This window comes from Pinus tabuliformis, chromosome 2_2 (genome assembly GCF_031772625.1).
Source record: "Pinus tabuliformis cultivar Carrire ecotype Pingquan chromosome 2_2, CPIR1, whole genome shotgun sequence".
NCBI lineage: Eukaryota > Viridiplantae > Streptophyta > Pinopsida > Pinales > Pinaceae > Pinus > Pinus tabuliformis.
Window position 1 is genome coordinate 1,191,775,945 of NC_142300.1, and position 25,060 is coordinate 1,191,801,004.

The 25,060-nt window shown below is 37.9% G+C and overlaps 1 protein-coding gene across 2 annotated transcripts; it reads left to right on the forward strand.

The window, feature by feature from the left end:
• The first annotated feature begins 20,531 nt into the window (after positions 1-20,531).
• Positions 20,532-23,992, forward strand: LOC149197764 (uncharacterized). 2 transcript variants are annotated; one of them, XM_089405953.1, is made up of 4 exons: positions 20,532-21,005; positions 21,096-21,860; positions 23,362-23,494; positions 23,616-23,992. In XM_089405953.1, exons 1-4 carry the CDS (start codon positions 20,703-20,705, stop codon positions 23,819-23,821), a joined length of 1,407 nt encoding a protein of 468 aa, XP_089262079.1. In that variant the 5' UTR covers positions 20,532-20,702; the 3' UTR covers positions 23,822-23,992. The 2 variants fall into 2 exon arrangements, with proteins under 2 accessions (XP_089262079.1, XP_089262078.1); XM_089405952.1 differs by having other exon boundaries at positions 20,547-21,005; positions 23,053-23,494.
• Positions 23,993-25,060: the final 1,068 nt, after the last annotated feature.

Below are 25,060 nucleotides of genomic sequence, written 5' to 3' on the forward strand. Positions count from 1 at the left end.
TCTTGAATGTTTGAAAAGCATCAGATTTGTTCTTCAATAAATAAACCCAACACATTCTGGTGTAATCATCAATAAATGTCATGATATATTTATTTCCATTTGCAGAAGAAACAGGCATTGGACCACATAAATCTGAATGAATGAGTTCAAGCTTCCTATGTGCTCTTGAATGTGAATCATGAAAAGACTGTTTGCTATGCTTTCCTAGAATGCAAGCATCACATTGCTTATGTTTTCTAGGAATTGTAGGCAAACCAGCAACACCATTTTTCTTCAACAAGCGGAGACTATCATAGTTTAAATGTCCAAATCTAGCATGCCATAATAAACTTGATGGAAGTGTACCTTCTTCATGATGAGAAATATATGAAAAATATTGTGCATGAGCAGAAGTTCCTTGCAGTTTAAGAAGTCTTTCTTCTTCTATACCCTTCATGACAAGTGAGTGGTCAGATGCCTTTCTTACCTCAAGCTTGCCATCAAACATATGAATGGAGTGACCTTGCTGGCGGATGTGGACCAGGGACAGCAAGTTTCTCTTGAGCTGTGGGAGATATAGAACATGGTCCAGAAGAAAGTCTGGAAGACCAGGCAGTTTAAGCCTGACTGTGCCAAGCCCTGATGGCTTGATTTTTGACTGACCTGCAAAGTATACTGCGCCATCAACATTGTTAGTGAAATCTTCGAAAAAATCTTTCCTATGAGTCATATGACAGGTTGCTCCTGAATCAAGCAACCAGTCATTTTTCGAAGAAGCAAGTGAAGCATTAAACAAGTCTTCATTTACTCCAATGTTACATTGTGCCTCAATATAGTGAGCGGATTCAGGTGCTTTACCTTTGTCTGTGTCGTCAGTTTTACCTTTCTGCTGATTTCTTCTCTGCTCAACTTTGTCCCATGGTAGCTTGCATGTAGAAGCATCATGTGATCCATTTCGTTTGCAGCGAATGCAATGCAGATCTGCCTTTTCTGCTTGAGAATGTCTGCCCCCCCTGCCTCTGAAGTATCTTCCTCTTCCTCTTCGTCCACCTCTTCCTCTTGTAGAATCTTGAGCAGGATGCTTTTCTTTATGAGCAAGGCAAACAGTCTCTTCAGAAGATTCAGGGATTGTTTTCTTTCCAAAGGCTTTCTCTCTTTCAACAAACTTTTTCACAAGAGAGTCAAAGGTTATATCTTTAAGATTTCCATTTGCTTGTAAAGGCTCAAGATAATTGGAGTAGGTAGGATAGAGTGCTTTGAGAAAGGCAATAAGAGAGATATCTAGCTCAATCTTAGTGGATTTAATATCATGCATTATAGACTTTATTTCAGATGCAAGAGCAAGAGGATCATTATTTTTCAGTTCAAGAGTGAAGAGTTTAATCATGAGCTGAACAACTTCAAGTGCATAATGTGTATCATAGAGTTCTTTCAGCTTTTGTAGAGCTTCAAAGGCAGTGGAATAGGATGAAATATGACGAATTACTTCTTCATTTACAGATGCTGCGATCAATGCATAGGCTTTGCTGTTCTTGTTTTCCCAAATGGCGAGTTCTTTGTCTGATGTAGGCTGCACAGGGTCTTTGTCTTCTTCTCCGACACACACTCCCTTCCACAACTCATTGTAGATGAGGGTGTGTTTTACCATCCGAGACCATTCAGAATAGTTCTCCTTGCCAGTGAGAACTATTCCGACCATAGAGATGATTGAATGCATTCTGTAAAAAAAATACTTCTGCTTGATAAAAAAAACTTCCTTACAGCCTTATGCACTATAATTTCTACAAATCCCTCTAATGTGTGACAGAAGGCATCAGAACTTCATTGAAATATAATATCACTTTATGCTTCAATACAACATTACCAAAAATAAAAAACTGTGCAATATCACTATATCACCTCCACAAATGCTTTGATATATAAAATGCTCTGACTGATATGACTTTGAATGCTTTTGAAAACTGCTTATATAAACCCTTTGAAAACTGCTTACAACACAATACTCAAAACTGCCCTCATAAATACATATCAACAGCACAACATTATACCGCCATTAAAATCATCTCTCTTGTCATTCTCAAACTTTCGGGACTCATAGTGAGAAAGAATACATCTCCACGTTGAGATGAATCAGGTTAAAGTCATATGGTTATCTTCATGCATAAACAAACTGCGCAATACTGAATCAAACTGCTCAAACCAGCTACCATACCATACATAAATCGGGATCTAATTATTGTTATACATCCGACCGGATCACCCTTTTTCTTAGCGAAGGGTTTGAGAATCTGTGATCCTTCCAAGGAGGAGATCGAGTCACAGCAGTAGAAAAAACGCGTGTCACGCACGCTCAATCGGAGACGCTGGTTCGAATCCTGTTCAATCCCCAAAGCACAAACACACAAAAGCGTTCTCAACCGGAGACTCGGGAAAATCAAATTTTTGAAAAGCTCGGGACTCGGATTCAGCAGAAGGGAAAAGCATGAAAACCATTCAGGAATCGCAATATTATAGTCATAACAACATGAGATCTGAAAGTTGTAACCAACAGAGAATTTTCATGCATTGTACAGTTGTAACTCCATTACTACTCTAAGATGACCTTCTCAATGAGCGAATACAGCGTTCTCATGGAACTAGGTTCAATTCAACTAGAACGGCAAATACTCTAAATAAGTAGGAACTTCCTTACGGGTTCAGAAAAGCATATTCAATTCAACTAGAGCGGCAATTTCTAAGTGTTTATATCAGCAGATATTATGATCAGCATATGTCACAGTTCAACGCACACTCATGGATTATCAGTAGGAGGAGGGGCAGAGAATGGATCTCTGATTCCCAGTTGGAAGCGACAGATACCCAAACCCTCCGATGAATGGCAAAAGAAAAACTCGGTAACCAAGGTAATCAACTGTTAAGATCAAGCTAAATGACGATGCAATAAACCTCAAACAAACAGCCGATGCTTCTGGAGGAATTCCTTGCAAAAGCTCTCAGACCGCCGAAGGCATCTCCTTTTCCAACGCACTCTGCAGTAACGTCAATAATAAGTGCGCAGCGTTGTCAGTCCTTATGCAGGTCAGAGACAAGCGTTAGCGCTGGCAGAGGCAGAATATGGGACAGAGGAGTGCTCAGGACAGAGGAGCGACAGAGGCAGGAGTTACAACTATATTTAGAACCTGGGACCTGTGCTCTGATACCATGTCAGGCCAGGGTAACTCCAGAATGAGCGGGAGAGAAACTGATATATTATTCATTAGCTAACTCATATTTATATACATAAATACAACGGATCAGTTCATCTTCCTGATGACTGTCCAGTTCACCCATCCGTTTCGGATTAGGTGTCAACACATTTAACTAGCCTTACAGAGCCGATAAGGATTATACAACCTTAATTTATAAATGTTCGGGTCTGCCCTTGAAGTTAAAGTCTGATCAACTTAAAACCCGATATCCATTGGATAACGGAATCCATCAAATCCTACGGTCTGCGGCCCTTCAACTAGCACGCGGATTATCAAGCTCTCAACCCCCGTAGTTGACTATGATGTAAGCATCTGAATTTTGTGATTGATAGCTAATAACAATTGCGGGCCTTCAACCGCGATCAAGGCATCACCGTCGATCTACCAGATCTATCAATCCGACGATCCAGATCAATTCCCGCCTTTCTCCTTCTACAAGTACTTAGATTTAATCTCCGCCATTCATTTCTTTTACTTATGTGGCACGACTTAATCTTGGTCGCCCATCACCTTCAGCCTCGTTCGTTGATCTTCAAATCCAATAACTTCTGTGCATCGTTCCTCATTTCTTCATCCTTCTCTTGACTTTGTTTTTATGTCGTTCCTTCAATGTTCTTCTGTGATTCCGGTTTTCTTCAGGGTTCTAGTCCTTCGTTGTTCTGCCACATAACTCTCTCCTTAACTCCACTCGCACCTTTATGCTTCCTCCACCTTCACTGTAACATTAAAGGCTTCCTCCTGTACTCTCGATGTGTACAAAGCCGTAACACCTCTCTGTTATTCTCCTTTGTACTCTGCCTCTGATTCTACACATGCAACTTCTGTTACATAGAAATTATTTATTTTTAATTGACCTTAATTGATTCTTTTAACTCTTTTTATTTAATTTTGACAATTGGTTGTTTTGCCTTTAGTCGTTAGGTTCTAGCCGTTAGTAGTAAATTTCTCTAAGATCTGATTTTCCATCTTATCGTGACGATGAACCAAACTAAATGGTTTGAAATGCATTGGCAAAACTTTCTTTAATATTATTATCTCTGAAAAAAATATGAACACAAAATAAATATTTTATTAAATTCTTAATTAATTTATATTAATAAAAAATTAATTAAATTTATAATTATAATATAATTAATTTTAATTATTAAAAAAAATAAAGATCGGATTCATTAACATTAAATTATGGTAAATTTGGTTTATAATTTATTTTAATATAATTGCATGTGTCCGTTGTTTTTTTAATAAATTTTGTGTCTCATTATGAATATGAAATTCCATGTGTTTTTCATGCCACGTTCATTGATTCTTAATATTATATAAGAATATTCAAAATGATTCTCTAGATATTCCGAAAACGATGATAGTGAATTAAAAAAAAAAAAACATTGTTCTTCTCTAGAACGGAAAGGCATTCCACAACCATTGATTTTAATATGTACGAATATGCAAAATGATTCTCTGCATATTCCCAAACGATGACATTGGATTTTTCAAAAACAAACAATTCTTCTTTAAAACGGAAAGTTAAATCATTAAAATGATAATAATTGTGGTATGTCCATGGATGGAAAGTTAAATCATTAAAATGGTCATAATTGTGGTATGTCCATGGATGGAGTTTGAAAGGTAAATTTTCTGTGGTGATTTGCTTATTAAATATAGTTAAAAAAAATCTTTGTATGTTCAAGCATGGAATTTGAGAGGTAAAAAAATTCTTGTATGTTCATGGATGGAATTTGAGAGGCAAATTGCCCCGTTGATTTGTTTATTAAATATAGTTAAAAAAATTCTTTGTTAGCCAAAAATGGCTACTAAAGTTGCAGAAACCTTTAAGTCTAAAATTTTAGAATTAATACAAATTGTAATTTAAAAATAGTTGAAATGAAATGAAAATTTGAATTAGACGATTTTTTATATGGAGTGTTTGAAACACGACACATGAAGGTGTATGGCTCTCTTTTTACCAAACCTGTAAGTTGATGGACAGGGTTATGCATCCCCATGGTCATTCCACTTGCATGTTGAAGGTGGTGAGGGAAGCCTCTTACATTGATGGAGATAATGGCAATTCATGCAAATTGACGCCGGAAAAACCTGCGATACCCACAGTATGCATATAAAATGCATAATCTCGTTTGTCCTAGGAATTTCAATGATCTGCCTAGTCAAGCCTTCATTACTTAAGGTTTAAGGCCCCTTAATTGAATCTCATGCAGAACGATTCAAAAACTAACCCCAGTCTGATCCTTAGTTAATTTTGTTTCACAGAACCTTATAACTCAACCCTTCATCCTTTATAACAATTGTGGTTAATTCTATACCTACACATATTAACCAAACCCCAATCTACATGCCAGCTCGTCCTTTATCGCAATCGCAAAGTTCAAAGGACTCAATAGAACATGCATTCAGGATTCCTGACTTGCGATATGTGATTGCCCTTTTCCACCGTTGATTTCGTCCACCAGATCAATGGCTGTCGCAATATCGCATCACACCAACATGTGACTTCATCGCCTCTCGCATGTGATATGCGATAACACAACCAGACTTCAAATAAAATAAAACCGCGTTTATAACCTCCTCGGGTCTGGCTTCAATCTCCACCGTCAATCTTACCTTTAATCCGATGGTTGATGTCTTCCCCGATCAACAGAGTTGCTCGGTGATCCTGCGCCATAGATCAAAACCCATTTGATCTGACGGTCCACAATGATATCACACAGACCACTTGCACGACATTTAACTGGCCTTACGGAGCCGATAAGGATTATACAACCTTAATCTATAAATGTTCGGGTCCGCCCTTGAAGTTAAAGTCTGATCAACTTAAAACCCGATATCCGTTGGATAACGGAATCCATCAAATCCTACGGTTTGCGACCCTTCAACTAGCACACGGATTATCAAGCTCTCAACCCCCGTAGTTGACTATGACGTAAGCATCTAAATTTTGTGATCGACAGCTAATAACAATTGCAGGCCTTCAACTGCAATCAAGGCATCCCGTACTCTCTACCCCCGCTGCGGTTACTAATCACCATCGATCTACCAAATCTATCGATCCAACGGTCCAAATCGATTCCTGCCTTTCTCCTTCTGCAAGTACTTAGATTTAATCTCTGCCGTTCATTTCTTTTACTTATGTGGCACGACTTAATCTTGGTCGCCCATCACCTTCAGCCTCGTTCATTGATCTTTAGATCCAACGACTCTTGTGCATCGTTCCTCATTTCTTCGTCCTTCTCTTGACTTTGTTTTTATGTCGTTCCTTCAATGTTCTTTTGTGATTCTGGTTTTCTTTAGGGTTCTGATCTTTCGTTGTTCTGCCACATAACTCTCTCCTTAACTCCGCTCGCGCCTTTATGCTTCCTCCACCTTCACTGTAACATTAAAGGCTTCCTCCTGTACTGTCAGTGTGTACAAAGCCATAACACCTCTCTATTATTCTTCTTTGTATTTTGCCTCTGATTCTACACATGCAACTTCTGTTACATAGAACTTACTTCTAGTTCACACACAGATTACAATTAAATTACTCCATACACACACATACACTCAAAATTGAGTTGTTTGTATTAATAAACAGGTATTTACACAGTTTCTTCTCTCAGGCCTGATTTCCAATATCAGTGGCCTCTGTTTCACAATCTGCCCGTAGGCTTACAATCAAACCTCTAACTACTAACTTGACTTGACTAACTAGCTAACCAACCCCTGACTATGCCTTTTAGGCTTACATTTATACAAAAGGATTCTATAACCAATTCCTGGTTTAGATCCAGAATCTTCTCAATAAAACCCTAAAATCTCTTCCTTATATCTAAGGCTCCTATCTAATCCACAAAATCATGAACTAACTCCTAATCTAAGTTTTACAATTAATTCTCAAATCTCTCAATTTGTCAACTATCCTGATTCTCTCATGTTCTCCTACATTCGAGAATATTTACTAATATGCCTCACTATACATAATTAAATCCGTATTCTAGCTTCTCTCATTAAAATCACTCAAAACCTTAATAATTACATTAATTCAAAACATAGGAAACCAACTTCCTTGAAAACACAAGATCCCCTATGTCTACTAAAATACAATGATATTATGGAGCTGAATGCTCCTTCATCACAAATAGGGAAAGATTGTTCTCAGAGATTCGTCTAGACATCTCAAGTATGGCAATTCATCATGATGCATTAAGACAATCATTCAACCTTGCAGTTAATAAAATTTGGCTTGTGACAGGGAAAATCATGGTCATTAACACTACGAATTATACGTCATCATGGCAAGATATGGGTTTAGGTTACATAATGAAGGCTTTTATAGCCCAACATTGTTTCTCACGTGGGTTGGGCATTCTCGCAGTGGCTCTCTAATGTTTCGCAGGTTGGACTTTCAGTTGCCTAGAGCAAGGTCAAGTTCTCTATATGATAATTCATTAGGTTAGTAGGAGCACCCCCCTCCCCCCTAGCTTGAGTCCTTGCTGGGTTATTGGGGGCAAGCTTGGTCTGGTTTAGAACTAAGGGTTGCAAGTTAGCAAGATTTAGCTACCATCCTCCATCCTGTGGCATTCATGCCATTGGCTAGTTGGGGCCCTTTTCGTTTATTTTGTTCCCTTCGTAAGTAGCTAGGGGTGTTTTTCATTGCTCCATCTCTTGACTATAGTAAGGCCTTGTCTTCTCTTGGTGAACACTTATCCCGAGAAGCTTTATCTCTTAGTTGGCACTGTTTTGCCATCATTCTCATCTGCAAATCCATGCCAAGGAAAAGGGCCTAATGTCGTCATGGAGCAACCTAATACAAAGAACAAGGTAGGTCTCAAGCTTAAGAGTGTGTTAAATCCTCTACGTAACTCTTTAGAGCATCCATTCCGCCGCAAATCAAGAAACCATTGAGGCTTCATAGTAGCAAATTGTTGGAGAAAGGAAGTGTCGAATAGACATATAGGTCAGCAATGAAGTACTAGAATGGGTTCCTGATGTTGAACATATTAGTGGAAGGTTCAACCAATAATATATACATTGTGGATATCTATTAACACCTTAAGTCTTTGCTAGGAAGAGTTCTAATTGATAGAAATGATGGCAAGCAAGAGATTCTTCTCATGCTTGACGAAATGACATTGTTTCAAAAAGGTCTAGACAGGAGATTCAAGTGCATTAAGGAGCATCTAAGCCTCCCTTCAAACCTACAAGGCTTTCGTGGTGGTAGCAGGGCTCTAATTGCAGTGGAGGAATCAGATTCCCATCAGTTTGACTCATGAGTTTTCTATCTTTCCTCTTAATCTATTTTTAGTCGATCTTTGTACTCATTGTTACAAGGTCATATAAAGCCATATGTTTATTAGTTTAGCTAGTTAGTTTCTTCAAAGAAATTTGTTACTCATAGATTTAAGATGATAAAACATCAATGGTTTTGTCATTGGATTGGTTCCCATAGTGGCAAACCAAAACAAAATATTGTATCTTCTGTCTCATATAAAATAATTCTAAATTTTAGCTTACAAAATAAAAATAAAAAGAACAAAATAACTATTGTATATTTTGCCTCATATAATATAAATCTAAATTTTAGCTTACAAAATAAAAATAAAAATAATCACATGATGAAACAACTAACAAAATAATCTCACAAATCTCAATCCACACTATTCTTTATGTTATATTTTTTTTTTTTCAAAAAGGAAAAATTATAATTATTAATAGTTTATAACTATAAAATGATTTTTATCTATTTCTTCAAGATAATGCAACAGATTGGAATTGTTGCTATTAGTGTCTCCCCTCTGTGTTCAAATCCTCATTAAACTTGTCCAAAATGTTTTGAGAACTATTTCTTATTTGGAATTTTGTATATTTACAAAATTTTAATCATAAAATTTGTCACTTTTATATTTCATTTTTAGTAAGGGGTGGCAAGAGGAGGTGGGGCCCTTTATGGCCTCGAAGAAATTAAAGTTTTAGAGCATTCATGGGGCTTGGGGAAGATGACAAAAAACCAGACATAAACCTACAGTTTACTCTAAGACATCCTTCTCTCTGAAGAATTCCAGGCCTCTTTTCCCAATGATGAGTTTCAAGCACATTCTAAGAGATAATAACCAGGAAGTAGATCAATGTGCCAACCAATGTTGCAATTTGAAATTTGGAGAGATTATGGTTAATACTCAGTTAAAACTATCATCCATCCCTTAATAAATTAAGCATGAATCCGATGTTTAAATATCAAAAATTGTGGGTTGCTTGCTAGTCAACATGGATTTGGGGAAATATGTTGTAATCAAGGATTATATTTATAAGTAGGCTATATGTAATACAAGTTTTGTTTAAATTTGAGGCTCTATTGGAACGTATTCACCTCCAAATACTTGTATATGCTTAGTATCGATTATATTCCTTTTCAGAGAATAATTTTGGTTTAGAAGTTTGTAGATGACACTGAAGATGGAAGAAAATCATGATGTAACTCTCGATGTACAACTATAATCTAGTCGCATATTTTGCAATTAAAACAAATATTCTCATTACCATTAAAATAATAATAATAATAATAATAAATTTTTAATAAATATTTTGAAGTAAACTATTTGAAATAAATTATTATTATTTAGAAATATGTTGTATTTGAGTTTTTTTTAGTTAGGTTATGTTACCCACCACCAGTGGGAGATCCCATAAGAGAAATTTTCTCCTGGATTTGTCTTCTATCGGTAACCAACAACCTCTTACCAGCCACATGATAGTGTTGATGTGCTACCATTCTTCGCCACCTGAGCCAAACATTATGTACCCTCGTTCATTTGTCATGATCATCTGTTTGAAGGTGGGTCATCCAATCCCAAAGGTATGATGTTTCATTATGTAATTGGGCGTTTATGCTTGTTTTTATTAGGCACACTTGGGCATCAATTAATGGGTGTTGAAAATGCAGCAAGAAAATCTAGTTTTGACTTTTCCTTGGTCAAACTAGATTAAAATTCAAATTTCTATTTCAACAAAATACTTGGAGGTAGTTAACTGAGGTGACATGGCTCTTGTCACTCATTTAACTCAGTAAATTCGAGTTGGAGACACCTGAGTTCAGTTCTACATGATTGATTGCTAATTTATAGCAATCTATTTCAGTTAATTTGAGTTATTGTCAGTTTAACTAGTTCTAACTGTCAGAAGAACTAATGGAGGTCAAGTTGTAGAAGTGGAACTTCAACCACGCTCAATGATCAATCAGCCCAAAATAATTGTTGCATGCAGAGCATTCAAGTTACCCAATTGAGATGGAGATTCCAAGGCAGTGTACTATCAGTTGTAGCATATTACCATGTGTATAGGTGGTGCATGCAATCAGAGATTGACCTAAGGCTATTGCGCAATTCCTTAGTGTGAAATTCCTTACAAATAGGGGCAATTTCCCAAGGGAATAGCGCAAGAAAATAGGAGCTTGGGAAGGCTTGAAATTGGCTAAGTGTTGGGCCAAGTTTAGTCAGTTAGGCAGAGGGATAGACTATACACTTGCAGGGTGTGCTCAAGCTTGAGCAAGCATTGTATTTCTTCTCTATTCTCTTATTAATGCAATACAGATAGTAAGGGGTTTTGAGCAGTTGCTTTCCCTAGATAAATCTTTGTGTATGTGTGATGTTTCCTTTTGCATGTCTATGATTCTTGTTTTAGATAATGAATTAACTTCCGCAGATGAGTAGAGTAGCTTCAAGTCTTGTGATTTAGTAAATTTCATGAATAGTGTTGAATCTACACTTCAATTTATACATGGTATCAGAGTTGGAATTACTGTAGAGAAGAGATTTCGAAGTTGTCATTGCAGGAGATTCGAATTTGAAGATCAGTGTTGCGGGATTTTTCAGGAATGAGAAGATGGCTTTCAATGGACTTAGGCTCGAGTATACCTTAGAAGGCACCTCAAACTTTGTTGCATGGAAGGACCACATGGAAGCAATATTGGATGATAACGGGTTGCTAGAATACATCAAGACAGATGTAGAAAAACCCCAAGCATCTGATGCCTAGAATCTTGCTCGAATCTCCATGAAAAATAGACTTTGTTCGCGATGTGGAAAGCATTGACAAAATTGTTCGAGAACATAGTGACCACAGGAAGTTGGCACTCAAGGACAAGCTTTGAAGTATCAAGATGCAAAAGAACGACACAATTCCGCAGTACCTGAGCAAGTTTACACAGTGTCGTGATGAACTTGGCAGGGTTTGTGTTAATGTCCCTGAAGAATACTTGGTAGCTCTAGCCCTTTTGGGCCTTCCCAAGAGCTAGCATAGTTATCAAGATTCAGTAAATGGTAGAGAGAAACTACCGAGTTGGGAGTGGTTATGGTCTGATCTAGTGCAGGAAGAAATAAGGTAGAACACCAAAGACGAGACCTCATACAAGGGCGAGGATGAGGAGAACCGTGCCTTGGTTGGAAAGGTAAAGAAAGAGAAGGGGAAGAAATCTCAATCCAAAGCAGATTCAAGTCAAGGAGGCAAGAAGAAAGACTTGTCCAGAATCAAGTGCATTCACTGTCATGAATTTGGGCACTATGCAACGAAGTTTCCACACAAGAAGGCAAGCAAGAAGAACGTAGGAGCAACGGGTGTGAAGTTTTGGCTTCACAATTCGAACTTGATTTTACCCTCATTGCACACATGGCAAGCACAATGATGGGTAGTGTGGTATCTGGAATGACGAGGACAAGGAATTTTTCAGTGACTTGGAGGAAAGATCTCCATATGCACATCAAGATGGGAGATGATGGAAGATATAGTGCAGCTGATATTGGTACAGTTACTTTTCAGAGGGAGTTTGGCTCCCCTCTCAGGCTCAAGGTTGTGATGTTTGTACCGGGTCTGGAGAAGAATCTAGTTTCTGTAGTTATGTTGGAAGACCATGGCTACAGTGTGATATTCAGCAAAGGGAATGATTTCCTGAGACACATCGCCACAGGACAAGTGAAGCAAAATGGCGTTCAAGTGAAGAACCTCTACAAATTAAGATGTGGAAGAATGTGCATCATTAAGCACAAAAGAAGACAAGGTGCAGAGCCAAGATGTTAGCAAATTATGGCATATAAGACTTGGTCATTTGCATCATGGCACTTTGAAGATCATGCAATAGATTTCTACAAGCCTCCCCAAAGGAGCACTAAAGCAGTGAGTACATGCGAAGGGTGTACATTGGGGAAGTACACAAAATCCACCTTTAATGATTGGGACAACAGGGCGCATGCAGTCCTTGAAAGAATCCACTTTGATGTTTGTGGACCTTTCTTGACAACCTCCGCTGCGAAGCACAGGTATTATATCATATTTGTAGATGATTTCTCATGAAAGTGTTTGATCTACTTCATGCAAAATAAAGACCAGACATTCTCCAAATTCATTGAATTCAAAGCACTTGTTGAGAAAGAAACTGGCGAGAAAGTGGAGGCTCTCAAGAGAGATAATAGAGATGACTACGTGTCAAATGAGTTTAAAAAAAAATGTGCAAAGGAAGGCATTCGATGGGAGTTGACAACACCCCATAACCCACAACAAAATGGGGTGGTTGAGAGGAAGAACAAAAGTATTGTGGGAGAAGCAAGGGCGATGTTGCATGACCAAAGCCTACCTCTGCACTTGTGGGTTGAAGCATGCAACACAACGGTCTATTTGTAGAACAAGAGTCCTCACAGGATTCTTGGCATGAGTACACCAGAGGAAGCTTTTTCAGGGAAGAAACCAGATGTGTCACACTTCAGGATCTTTGGATCATCAATTTACTGTCATGTTTCCAAGGAAGCAAGGAAAAAGCTAGAGCCGATAGCATAGTTGGGCATATTTGTGGGGTACATAGACACACCTCACAACTATTATGTGTACTTTCCAAATGGTTAAAAGGGATATGAAATTTTATGAGGAGAAGGAAATGAGGTGTTCTCTTGAGAGGGAGCTTCAGTTGCAGCTTGATCAGGAGCTTTTGGCTCCAAAGGAAGAACCTTAAGAAGTTGTGGAGCAGCCACAAGCAGAGGAGCAGAGAGTGGAGACATCCACTCAAGCAAAGACATCTAGAGAAGGAAGGAAGCAAACCAGGGAAGTTGATAGATTATTGCAGGATGCTAGAAAGAATGTGGGAGCACCCACATCACAGTGCAAGCAGAGGAGGTCACTGGATCAGTACACTAGCTACATGGCTCTGATGAGTGAGCTAGTAGAGATTGAGCCATCTTCATTCAAGGAAGTTGTAGAGCAACCAATATGGGTTGATTTTATGGTAGAGGAATATGATTCCATTGTCAGAAACAATATTTGGGAAGTGGTCCCAAGACCAACAGACAAATCAGTGGTTGGTTCGAGATGGCTTTACAAGGTAAAGCATGCAACAGATGGAAACATAGAGAAACACAAGGCCATATTTGTGGCCAAGGGATTCTCTCAAGTTGAGGGAATTGACTATGAGGAGATCTTTGCTCCAGTAGCAAGGTACTCATCCATTAGGTCAATTCTAGCACTATCAGCGCAGATGGGGTGGAAGATCCACTAGATGGATGTGAAGACAACATTCTTCAATGGAGTTATTGAGGAGGAGATGTATATTGAGCAGCGAGAGGGGTTTGAGACCTTTGACAGAGAGTCGCATGTGTGCAGACTCAAGTGAGCATTGTATGGACTCAAGCAAGCACCCTGTGCTTGGTATACCAGGATCGATAGTTATCTCACCGGTTTGGGCTTCACCAAAAGTGAAGCAGATGCAAACCATTATCACATTGTGGTAGAAGGTAAATTATTGATTATTGTGTTATATGTTGATGATCTGATTCTTACTGGTGATGAGCAGCTGATCAGATCTTGTAAAGAGGACCTTGCAAGAGAGTTCGAGATGGAGGACATGGGCCTCATGCACTACTTCCTTGGTTTGGAAGTATGGCAAGGAGATGCGAAACTGTTTGTCTCTCAAGGAAAGTATGCCAACGAGATACTTCAAAGGTTCCGCATGGACAAGTGCAAATCCATGGAGATTCCTCTAGCAGGCAACTGGAGGAAAGAGGATGCTACTTCTGGTGAAGTAGTGGAGGCTACCATTTACAGACAACTCGTGGGTTCACTTATGTACTTGGTGAACACATGACCAGACATGTGTTATTCAGTTAACGAGCTTAGTCAAGCAATGGTTAAGCCAACCAAACTGTATTGGAAGGTAGCAGAGCATGTGCATGTGTTGAGATGCCTTAGAGGCACTACTCGGGTTGGTCTTTGGTACAAATGGACAAAAGGAGTGAAGTTGCTAAGCTTCACAGATGCAAATTGGGAGGGGATTCCATCAAAGAGGAAGAGCACATCAACAAGAATTTTCAATGTTGGGTCAACAACAATTTCTTGGTTCAGGAGGAAGCAGAGATATGTGGCACTCAGCTCAGCAGAAGCAGAGTACATGGCTGCAAGTCAAGTAGCATGTGAGGCTATCTATATGAGAAAATTTATTGTTGGGTTATTTGATCAGAAGATGGATCCTACTGTGATTTACTGTGATAATAAAAGTTGTATCAAACTCTCTAAGAATCCATCATTTCATGATCGATCCAAGCATATCGACATCTACAAGATTGTGTGCAGAGGCAAATTATGTTGTTGTAGTACATTCCTACAAAGGCAGATTATGTTGTTGCAGTACATTCTTACAGAGGTAACTTATGTTGTTGTAAGCTAAGTGGGCTTGATTGTGGGGAAAACTCCATAGTTAAGTGCGCTTGAGCCAGAGACGATCTGGATGGGTGACCTCCTGGGAAGTCCTAGTTACCGGGTGCAAGCCCTGCAAGTGATGATTGACGTTATGTGATTCATTTCACTAGTTTCAATCCCACTTCTTCACCTCTGTGAGCATCACCCGATGCAATGAGTGCTAAGTGGACTATTAAAAAATCATGAGAAATTAGTCAGCTACAACTACCTCTCATGAAAATGGTCATAAATGAATCACTGACTTAACGCAGTTGAATCCCAAAAAAGGATATCTAAGATGCATATATTTTGACAAAGGCTTTGTCAAGAGGCAAATTCGAGTTCCATGGATTGTATTTTGACTGTGCCTTGGTTAAACTAGATTAAAATTCAAATTTCTATTTCAACAGGTTACTTGGAGGTGGTTAACTGGGGTGGCATGGCTCTTGTCACTCAGTGAACTTAGTAAATTCGAGTTGGAGACACTTGAGTTCAGTTCTACATGATTGATTGCTAATTTGTAGCAATCTATTTCAGTTAATTTGAGTTATTGCAAATTTAACTAGTTTTAATTGTCAGAAGAACTAGTGGAGGTCAAGTTGTGGAAGTGGAACTTCAACCACATTCAGTGATCAACCAGTTAATTCATCAATCAACCCAAAATAATTGTTGCATGCAGAGAATTCGAGTTACCCAGTTGAGATGGAGATTCCAAGCCAATGTATTATCAGTTATAGCATATTCCTATGTGTACGGGTGGTGCATGCAGTCAGAGCTTAACCTTGGTGTGGAATTCCTAAAAAATAAGGGCAATTTCCCAAGGGAACAACGCAAGGAAATAGGATCTTGGGAAGGCTTGAAATTGGCTAAGTGTTGAGTCAGGTTCAGTTAGTCAAGAAAAGGGATAGATTATACACTTGCAAGGTGTGCTTAGGCTTGAGCAAACATTATATTTATTCTCTATTCTCTAATTAATGCAATATAGATAGTAAGAGGTTTTGAGCAGTTGCTTTCCCCTAGATAAATCTTTATGCATGTGTGATGTTTCATTTGCATGTCTATGATTATTGTTTTAGATGGTGAATTAACTTCCGCATATGAGTAGAGTAGCTTTAAGTCTTGTATTTAGCAAATTTCATGAACAATATTGAATCTACACATTAATTTCTACACTAGAAGACTTGGAAGAAGGATGGGCTTTGATTGTGCTGTTGTTCCCTTACCTTAATTGTGGGGGGGGTAATCCTAAATCCTAGTCCCGTGGGATCTCCTTTATTAGCTATTAGCTTTAGGAGTGGCACTACATGGAAAAACTTGATTTGGTTGCATGGTCCCACTTCTCGATATCATTTATCTCACTCCCCTCCACTCATTACAAGCCCTTTTCACATTTTTCCTATCTGGGTCCATGTTTGTTCATTGGGTCCACAAGTTGTTAGCCTCCCATTCCCCTTGTCCACACCTTGGGTCAGACCTGGAACGATGCCCCAGAGGTTGATGCAACTAAAAATTATATAAAAGGATAATATGGCCACATACAACAGATAATGTACCACAAAATGCAAAAGATGGTCGGGACAATAAAAATTTAGCACGTGGGAAAAAGCCAAACACAAACTGTACCCCCTATCATTATGGCCACCACCTTGGTTTCTAAGGCCCCTATGAGTGCCCCTCGCATCAATAAGGACCCCATGAATGTCCCAACCCCTGGTGGGCGATGAACTGCCCCACCTTAAGGGGGCAATCACTGCTATATCTCACACATCATGCTCTCTTCTCCTTGAGCCCCAAGCAGTAAAATGAAGAAAAATCAATAAAAGGAAAAAGGCAAATGAAGGGTGTGAAAACAAAGGCTGGGGCAACTCATGTACCATGATTTCTCCCTCCCACATTCATATACCCAAGGTATGAGCTTTCCTCATTATAGCTACCCTTGTACCATGGCATGTGGCTTGGAGTCTCCCCTTTGTCCCCACTTTGGTCCATCATTATTTCACATGACATCTGCCACTTGAAGGGTGTACCTTGGACTTGTCATTCCCTTAAATGTTGAAACCAACTAATAGGGTCCTTCACTAACCTCTCCTACCTAGGAAGGTAACACTAGTACACGATCAAAGCCCCAAATTTGGAAGGGAAACCCACTATGAAGTGTCTACTTCTGCCCTTGATTAGCAAGCTTATTTACTCAATTGCACTAATGAATCATTGTATTGGAAGGTGAGGAGACACATAGGATCTTATACATGATTGCAAGTGGGTTTTCAATTTGGACTTGGCCTCCCTATACAAGATCCAAGCCCTCCGAAGGATCACAATGGCATTCGTAAGATGAGTGTTGAGAGCCATGGACCTCCATCCATGCATAGCATTGATTGACGCACCATGGGCTTCTTCAACACCACCATTTGCTTGGTCTTGCCCTAGTTATTTGGATATGATGATGCACTTGGACCACATTGCCCCAGTTGGCTACACATTGCACCCAACACTTAGCAATTGTTCCAAGGCCCAAAGGAGGTTATGTCTTTCCTAGGGAGACATGGGAGGACAAGTGCCATCTTCTATCCCTCATTGATTGAGCATCGACTTGATCTTGAGCCACTTAGAGACCCATGAAACTCATTTGGAGCCCACAAAGCCCAAATAAGGGTTTGGAGATGTTTTTCAGCATAAGGAGGGCATCCCCCTATTCTTCATGATTTTATAGGCCCTCTCTCACTTTTTTAGCACATGAGGCCTCAACATTGCCCCTCTAGGCCTCCATGCATGTATGATGTCGGCCTAGCGTGGGCCTAGGAGGCAAATTCAATTTGATTTTTGAGCTATCATGGTTGGCTTGAAACCATGGGTGGGTTACTTAGCATATTAGGCATGTAAAGGGGGCTTTGTCTTTCAAAATTTGAACTCATAGCTATTGTATAAATAGGAGAGACCTTGTCTCATCCTAGGATCCAACTTTGGATTTTCGATACCTCTATTATAGATTTTCGGACCTGCAATTGTGAATGGTTTTTGGAGATTTTGGATGAATTTTGATATTTGGATAAATTAGTTATCTTTCTTGTAACTTCTATTTGACATTGTTATGGATGGATATGTTCTTCATTGTCTTGTAAGTGCTCTTTATTGATAGATTTATGATTTGCTAATGTTTAATGCATGCAATATTGTCTCATGGTTATTAATGTGCCCAAATTGATGAAATATTGTCTAAAGATGGGAAATTTTGCATGTATTATTCATAGATAGTGAATGAATTAATGTTCCTAAGAGAATTATTGCATTTGCATCCTTGAAACTCCACTAACAAGTGTCATCGAAGTATAAATATCTAAAGGTGTTGTGTAGATGCTTCCATTAGGGATAATGAAGCTGCTTCTTTAGGTCTTCTTTGAAGAGTGAGTTGCCAACATTAAAATTATCCTTGACTCCATAGCCTCCCAATGGTTAGGCACTGATCTTAAATCCTTGGTGATCACCTTTAACTTGAAAATCATCTCTCCTTCACCTTCTTTTTTTCATCCCCTTAAGGGTAAGGAGGCCTCTCTAGGGCTTGGTGCAAAATCCTTTGGAGGGAGGCATTTTGAATTTTGTTTGGATAAGATTCTTCCTTAGTGTCTCCTCTAGGGATCCTCAAGTTTTGGAGGAATTCCCATGGTGGAATCTCCATAAAATTGATGCCCTAGCCATCACATCAAAAGGGAACCCTAGAAGCTAATCCTTCAACTTGGGGATTTCTTTGAAGGCATGTGTTTTAGTACTTGTTGGAGTAAATGATTAATTTCCTTTTCTCTTATCTACCTTGACCTTTGATGAACTCATATATCACTATATATATCAACCCCAGGTGTCGTGTAGCCATCTTTCAAAGGGGTTTTTTTTGTGGAAAGTCGTACTGGCTTCTCCCAAAGCTTGCATTTTTGTTGAAACTTTCCATTGAATGAGCCACCTTCCCTCACTTCAAACCTACTATAGATACATATCTATCACAAGTGAGTTATTACTAGAACTCATGTTATTGAAAATCCAAGAAGAGTAGGGGACTTAGGCTGTGGTGAGAGTGAGCCTCTCTCTCAAGTGTTGTGCCCTCTAGCTTTTGCCTATCCACAAGACCTCCTAGTTTGTGCAACAAGAAGTTATATATGATATTAAGAAGTGGTTTTTACAATCTAATGTTAGGGAGATGTGTACTTAATTTTATATTCAACATGAAGTTTATATATAACATTTATAAATATTTCAATAACAAAAAAAATAATAACACAAATAAAATATTTCAATATTCAACTTAAATATCTCTCTTTCTTGCACAAGACAAATGTGAGCAAAAAAAAAACATTTTTCACATCCAATGTGTAAGAGATGTGTAATTCATTCATTATTTAATATAAAATTAACACATCTTAATAACACACAAATAATAACAATTTTTTTTTATTATATTTTAAAAAATTCAACATATACCTTAATAAAAATTACAATTATATTTTAATGTTGATGTGTAATTCCTTCAAAACTCAAAACACACACACATATACTTAGTGTTAAAATACATATATAGTAATTAATGATTATTACTGTTAAATAATGCAGAGTATTAATTATCACGGTTTTATTTAAAATGAATTTGTTAACATTTTTTTTTATATCAGAAGGAAAATGAACTTTTAACCAATTATAAATAGTTCTGAGTTCTTACTTCAAGACAAAATCCTTTAATGAAATAACTGGTCATTCCAATTTAAATTTTTCTTAATCATCCTTTTTCTATAAATAGTTTTTTTCTATAAAAACTCAATTTAAGTAATAAAAGTTTTATGTTCATTTATACAATTTTTGTATGAATATATAATTTCTTATTATTTAAAATGCATTTTTAAATACATAAATGAAAATGCATTTTCAAATATATAAATGAATTTAACAGACTGGAAAAACTTATAGAAACTCCATTTTTTTTTTTTAATTAAACCATTCAAACTTTATCTCCACAATATTTTCCAATAAATAATACAACAAAACCAAAATACAAAATATCTATTAATTAGATATACTTTTTATAAATCCTACAAACAAATATCAAATATATGTTCTGTTTGCTCCTATTTCTCGCAAATACTAATCTTACAAACAAATATATATACAAATATTTGTTCATGTTTCTTGTCAATACTATGCAAACAAATTATATGTTCCTGTTTCTCGTAAATCCTACTATTTACTCGAGATATTATATTGAAGTGACAGTTTTCCACTAAAATTCTGCACAATTTTGCAAACTTAATATGTTTCTGTTACACCCTATTCGATAATAGGCCAGGGCTAACGAGCCTGTTATCGGGTATTAAATATCCGATTAGCTGCAAGCTCGATAGCCATATAAAACACACTTGAGTAGTGACTTTCAGAACACTCCGTCCGTACCGAGCGTGGTGACTTTCCGAACACTCCGTCGGTACCCAGAATTATATGGCTATCGAGCTTGCAGCTAAACGGACATTTAATGCCCGATAGCAGGCAATATTATATGTTTCAGTTTATCGTAAATCCTACTCACTATTATATTGATGTGACAGGTTTCCACTGAAATTCTGCACACTTTTGCAGACTTCCTATTATATTGAAACCACAGTTTCACTCAAATTCTGTACAGTGTTACAAACTTCCTAGTTCTATTATATTGAAGTGACAAGTTCACACTAAGAATTCTCCACAATTTTACGGATTCCCACGATCATTTTGATCCCGTCGGCTTCAACATCAGACATGGCGTCGGCGATATCCCCGCATGCAGGAACCCACCGCGAAGCTTTATTGGACATCCCAGAAGAACCTCATTCTTCTTCGGCTTTCGAAGGTTTAAGGCTCTTCCCACCCTCCATCAAATTCATAGTCTGGAACGAGTTCTGCGAGAGATTTTCCTTCCATGGCCTCAAGGCAATCCTCCCCTTATTCCTTTCAGAGCACCTCGGTCTGTCACAGGTCCGAGCAACAGAGATGTTTCATCTCTTCTCAATGTCGTGCTATGCAACTCCAATGCTGGGAGCCGTAATCAGCGACACCCTCTTGGTAAACTATTAAAACCAATCTTGTAGAACCCTCCTATTGAAATTGATAAATACATTGACATGAATGACTGCTCTGTTTTTCATCTTGCAGGGAAAATATAGAACAATATTGTATCTATCTCTTCTCTACGCAATGGGGAACTGCGTGATGTCCATGGCTGCAATACCAGCTCCCGATCCTAAAGCTCACAAAGCTTTGAACTATTCGATGTGGAGCACTGCCATGGGTCTTTTATTCATAGCAGTTGCCACTGGAGGCATTTCACCCTGTGTCTCAGCTTTTGGAGGAGACCAAATAGAATTTTCTATGCCAAATGGTCAAACCAAAGAAAGGGTTCGCAGGATATTTTTCTCTGCGTTTTTCTTTGCAATTAGCGTGAGCGCCTTCCTATCTATGATCTTCACGCCGCTGTTGAGGGCTAATTTGTCATATGCAGTCGCTTTTGGAATACCTGCTCTTCTCATGGGTCCGTCTATAATTATTTTCTGGTCTGGCCGTGGAGCCTACGTCGACAGACGGCCTGTGGGGAGTTTTTATCCTAGTTTTATTAAGATCATAATTAGTGCTGTAAGGCTGAGGAAGAAAGAATCTGGTTATGTAAATTATGAACAAGTTAATTGTAGGGGAGGATCGAGCAGTCCTGCTCATTGGCTGGATGCTGCTAAGCTAAGCTGCGGTGCACAAGAAGTTGAAGATGTAAAGGCTATTATCAGAGTAATTGGTTTCCTCCTCCCGGCTCCTCTATTTTGGTGCCTGTACGGTCAGAAGGCCTCTACGTGGGTATTTCAAGCGAAACAGATGAATGGGCATGTATCCTGGCTCGGAAACATTGTAATTAGGCCGGATCAGATGCAGGTGCTTATTATCTAACCACAAGGCACCATAATATTAAAGGCATAGTAACAAAATAAAGGGGGGTTTTGTTTGCCTGTGGTTTTTTCTAAGTGTATTATTAAAACGAACCAAATTGACCAAGCCACTTAATGGTTCTGGTCTTCAAACTAAGCTAGAGTTAAAATCAGCTGTTTCTTTTGGGTTTGGGAGAAGTCAATAATGTAAATGTTGTTGTAAAATGTGTTTCTCATGAGCAATTTTGAAATTATCTGTGGAATTGTATAAATATCTATATTTGTAAAGATTATTTAATTTAATTACTTTTCTTATACACCAGGGCTGAAACTGAATTAGGTACACAGCAGGGATTAATTGAAGTGGATACTCATTCATATATACCCACCAGTTACTGAACTAAGCAGAAAGACAAAATGATGAAATTTGTTGTCAGAACCATCCATCAATCTATGGTAAACGTTAGTACCAGAGAAAGGGAAGATGCTTATATATGTATTATGTAATGGGGGCTGAGAAAAATTGACCTTTAGGAGCAATCGGTGTCTAGGATTCAGATTTTTTCTACCATGCAGGGATGGCTTCATAGAGAGGAGAAACGATCACAGTTTAGAAAGTTAAGATAAAATCTACTTTCATTTTTGTCTAAACATGATCTGGTCAATCCTAGCCGGAAGAACTCAGACAGTCCCTCCATCTGATTAGTAATATACTGGAGGCTCTGAATTTTCTTCCCCCGATTTTCAAGAAAAAATTTCTTTCTTTCCTATATACTTGATATAAAGCAGCACTATCCTTCTGGCATGCTATTATAACGAAAACCTTCCTTTACCCAGCCTCACGAGACCACACTTAAAGGATCTATGACCAATTTGATTGTCAAATGCAGAGAATCAGCGTAACATGTGATTAATTTAATTCTAAAATATATAGAAATATATACTGGAGGCTCTGAATTTTCTTCCCCCCATTTTCAAGATTTTTTTTCTTTCTTTCCTATATACTTGATAAAGCAGTACTATCCTTCTGGCATGCTTTTATAACGAAAACCTTCCTTTACCTTGCCTCGCGAGACCACACTGTAAGGATCTATGACCAATTTGATTGTCAAATGCAGAGAATCAGCGTAACATGTGATTAATTTAATTCTAAAATATATAGAAATAGTGTAACATGATCAGGATTGTTTTGTTGACAGGCTCTTGATCCACTACTTGTCCTCGTTTTTGTTCCACTTTTTGACCAAGTGATGTATCCTTTCTTAGAGAAGCATGGAGTTGCTATGAAGGCAATAAAAAGGTTGATTTTGGGCATGCTGTTAGCTTCTGTTGCATTTTTTACATCAGGGCTGCTCCAGTTAGCAATTGACAAGAGAATCACTAGAGGATCCATCACATCTTATAATAACACTTTCTCAGATTCCAAGCCTGAGAATAAGTATCATATGGGATTGTTCGACATGGCTTACACAAATGAAAAGGAAAAGCAAATATCAATTCTTTGGCAGGTACCTCAGTATGTAATACTGGCAGCAGCAGAAGTAATATTCATGGTCACTGGATTGGAATTTTCTTATTCGCAGGCCCCTGTTTCTATGAAGTCAGTTGTTCAAGCAATCTGGTGTCTGACATCTGCTGAAGGTTTCTCTCCTTTCCTCCTTTTATCTAATTAATATGTATCATGTGTAATTAGTCACACTGTTGTATTTATTGAATATTCAATATTGGGTCCGATACCGATTAAATGTTCTGGTGTCAACAGGTGATTTGATCACCATTTTAGTTGTGGGTATCATTGGGAACCAGCTATCCACAGCAAAGAGGTCATTTTTATTCGCAGGAGTAGGTATTATTGGTATGGTGTTCATGATATGGGTAAGTGCATGTTACACAGATGCAGATAATCCCAACGTTGAAGAGGACAGCATGACTGTTAGTACAGAAGTTCACTCCAGCATGATGGAATGAGTATCTCCTATTTATCTTATAGCTTAAATGTATAATATTTGATAATATGAGAAGATTGTGGTTTGTTATTATTATTGGTCATTGTGAGGTAGAATTTTTCTGTACATGGAAAATATGTTTCTAAGTTTCAGGGGTTGTTGGATCATATGAGAAGATTGTGGTTTGTTATTATTATTGGTCATTGTGAGGTAGAATTTTTCTGTACATGGAAAATATGTTTCTAAGTTTCAGGGTTGTTGGATATGAGAGATTCTCTCCAACTAGTTGGCTCCTATTTTGGTGTGAGGTAGAGATATTCTCTCAACAGTTTATTAGTGTGTTAAAATAGTGTATCTACCTCGAGGCTTCATGATATGGGTAAGTGCATGTTTCACAGATGCAGATAATCCCAACGTTGAAGAGGACAGCATGACTGTTAGTACAGAAGTTCACTCCAGCATGATGGAATGAGTATCTCCTATTTATCTTCTAGCTTAAATGTATAATATTTGATCATATGAGAAGATTGTGGTTTGTTATTATTATTGGTCATTGTGAGGTAGAATTTTTCTGTACATGGAAAATATGTTTCTAAGTTTCAGGGGTTGTTGGATCATATGAGAAGATTGTGGTTTGTTATTATTATTGGTCATTGTGAGGTAGAATTTTTCTGTATATGGAAAATATGTTTCTAAGTTTCAGGGGTTGTTGGATATGAGAGATTCTCTCCAACTAGTTGGCTCCTATTTTAGTTGTTGGATATGAGAGATTCTCTTCAACTAGTTGGCTCCTATTTTGTTGTGAGGTAGAGATATTCTCTCAACAGTTTATTAGTGTGTTAAAATAGTGTATCTACCTCGAGGCATAGCTTGATGTATTTACAAGTGCACAATTATTTGTTAATAGAACAAAAAGCATAGTTTTGGTGTGCGTTGGGAACCATGTATAGTCTCTCATTTCTTTACAAGGTGTTAGAGCTGGTATGGGCTTGACTCTCTCGTGAGATAGGTCCATCGTCATGGCATTTCAATGTTTCTAATATTCTATACATAGGTAGGAGCAGTGGGTGAGAATATATTGTTTATTAAATGTTTGCTATGGTGTGTTGGTGGTAATATGTTTAACTACAGTTTGTCAGAGGTATTCTGAGTTACCTTAGTTTTCTTTTGTATTGGTTTCATCATTGTAAAATGTGATTGATTAGTCTCGTCATTGTAAAATGTGATTGATTAGTCTCGAAATTGATTACTGCATATTTTC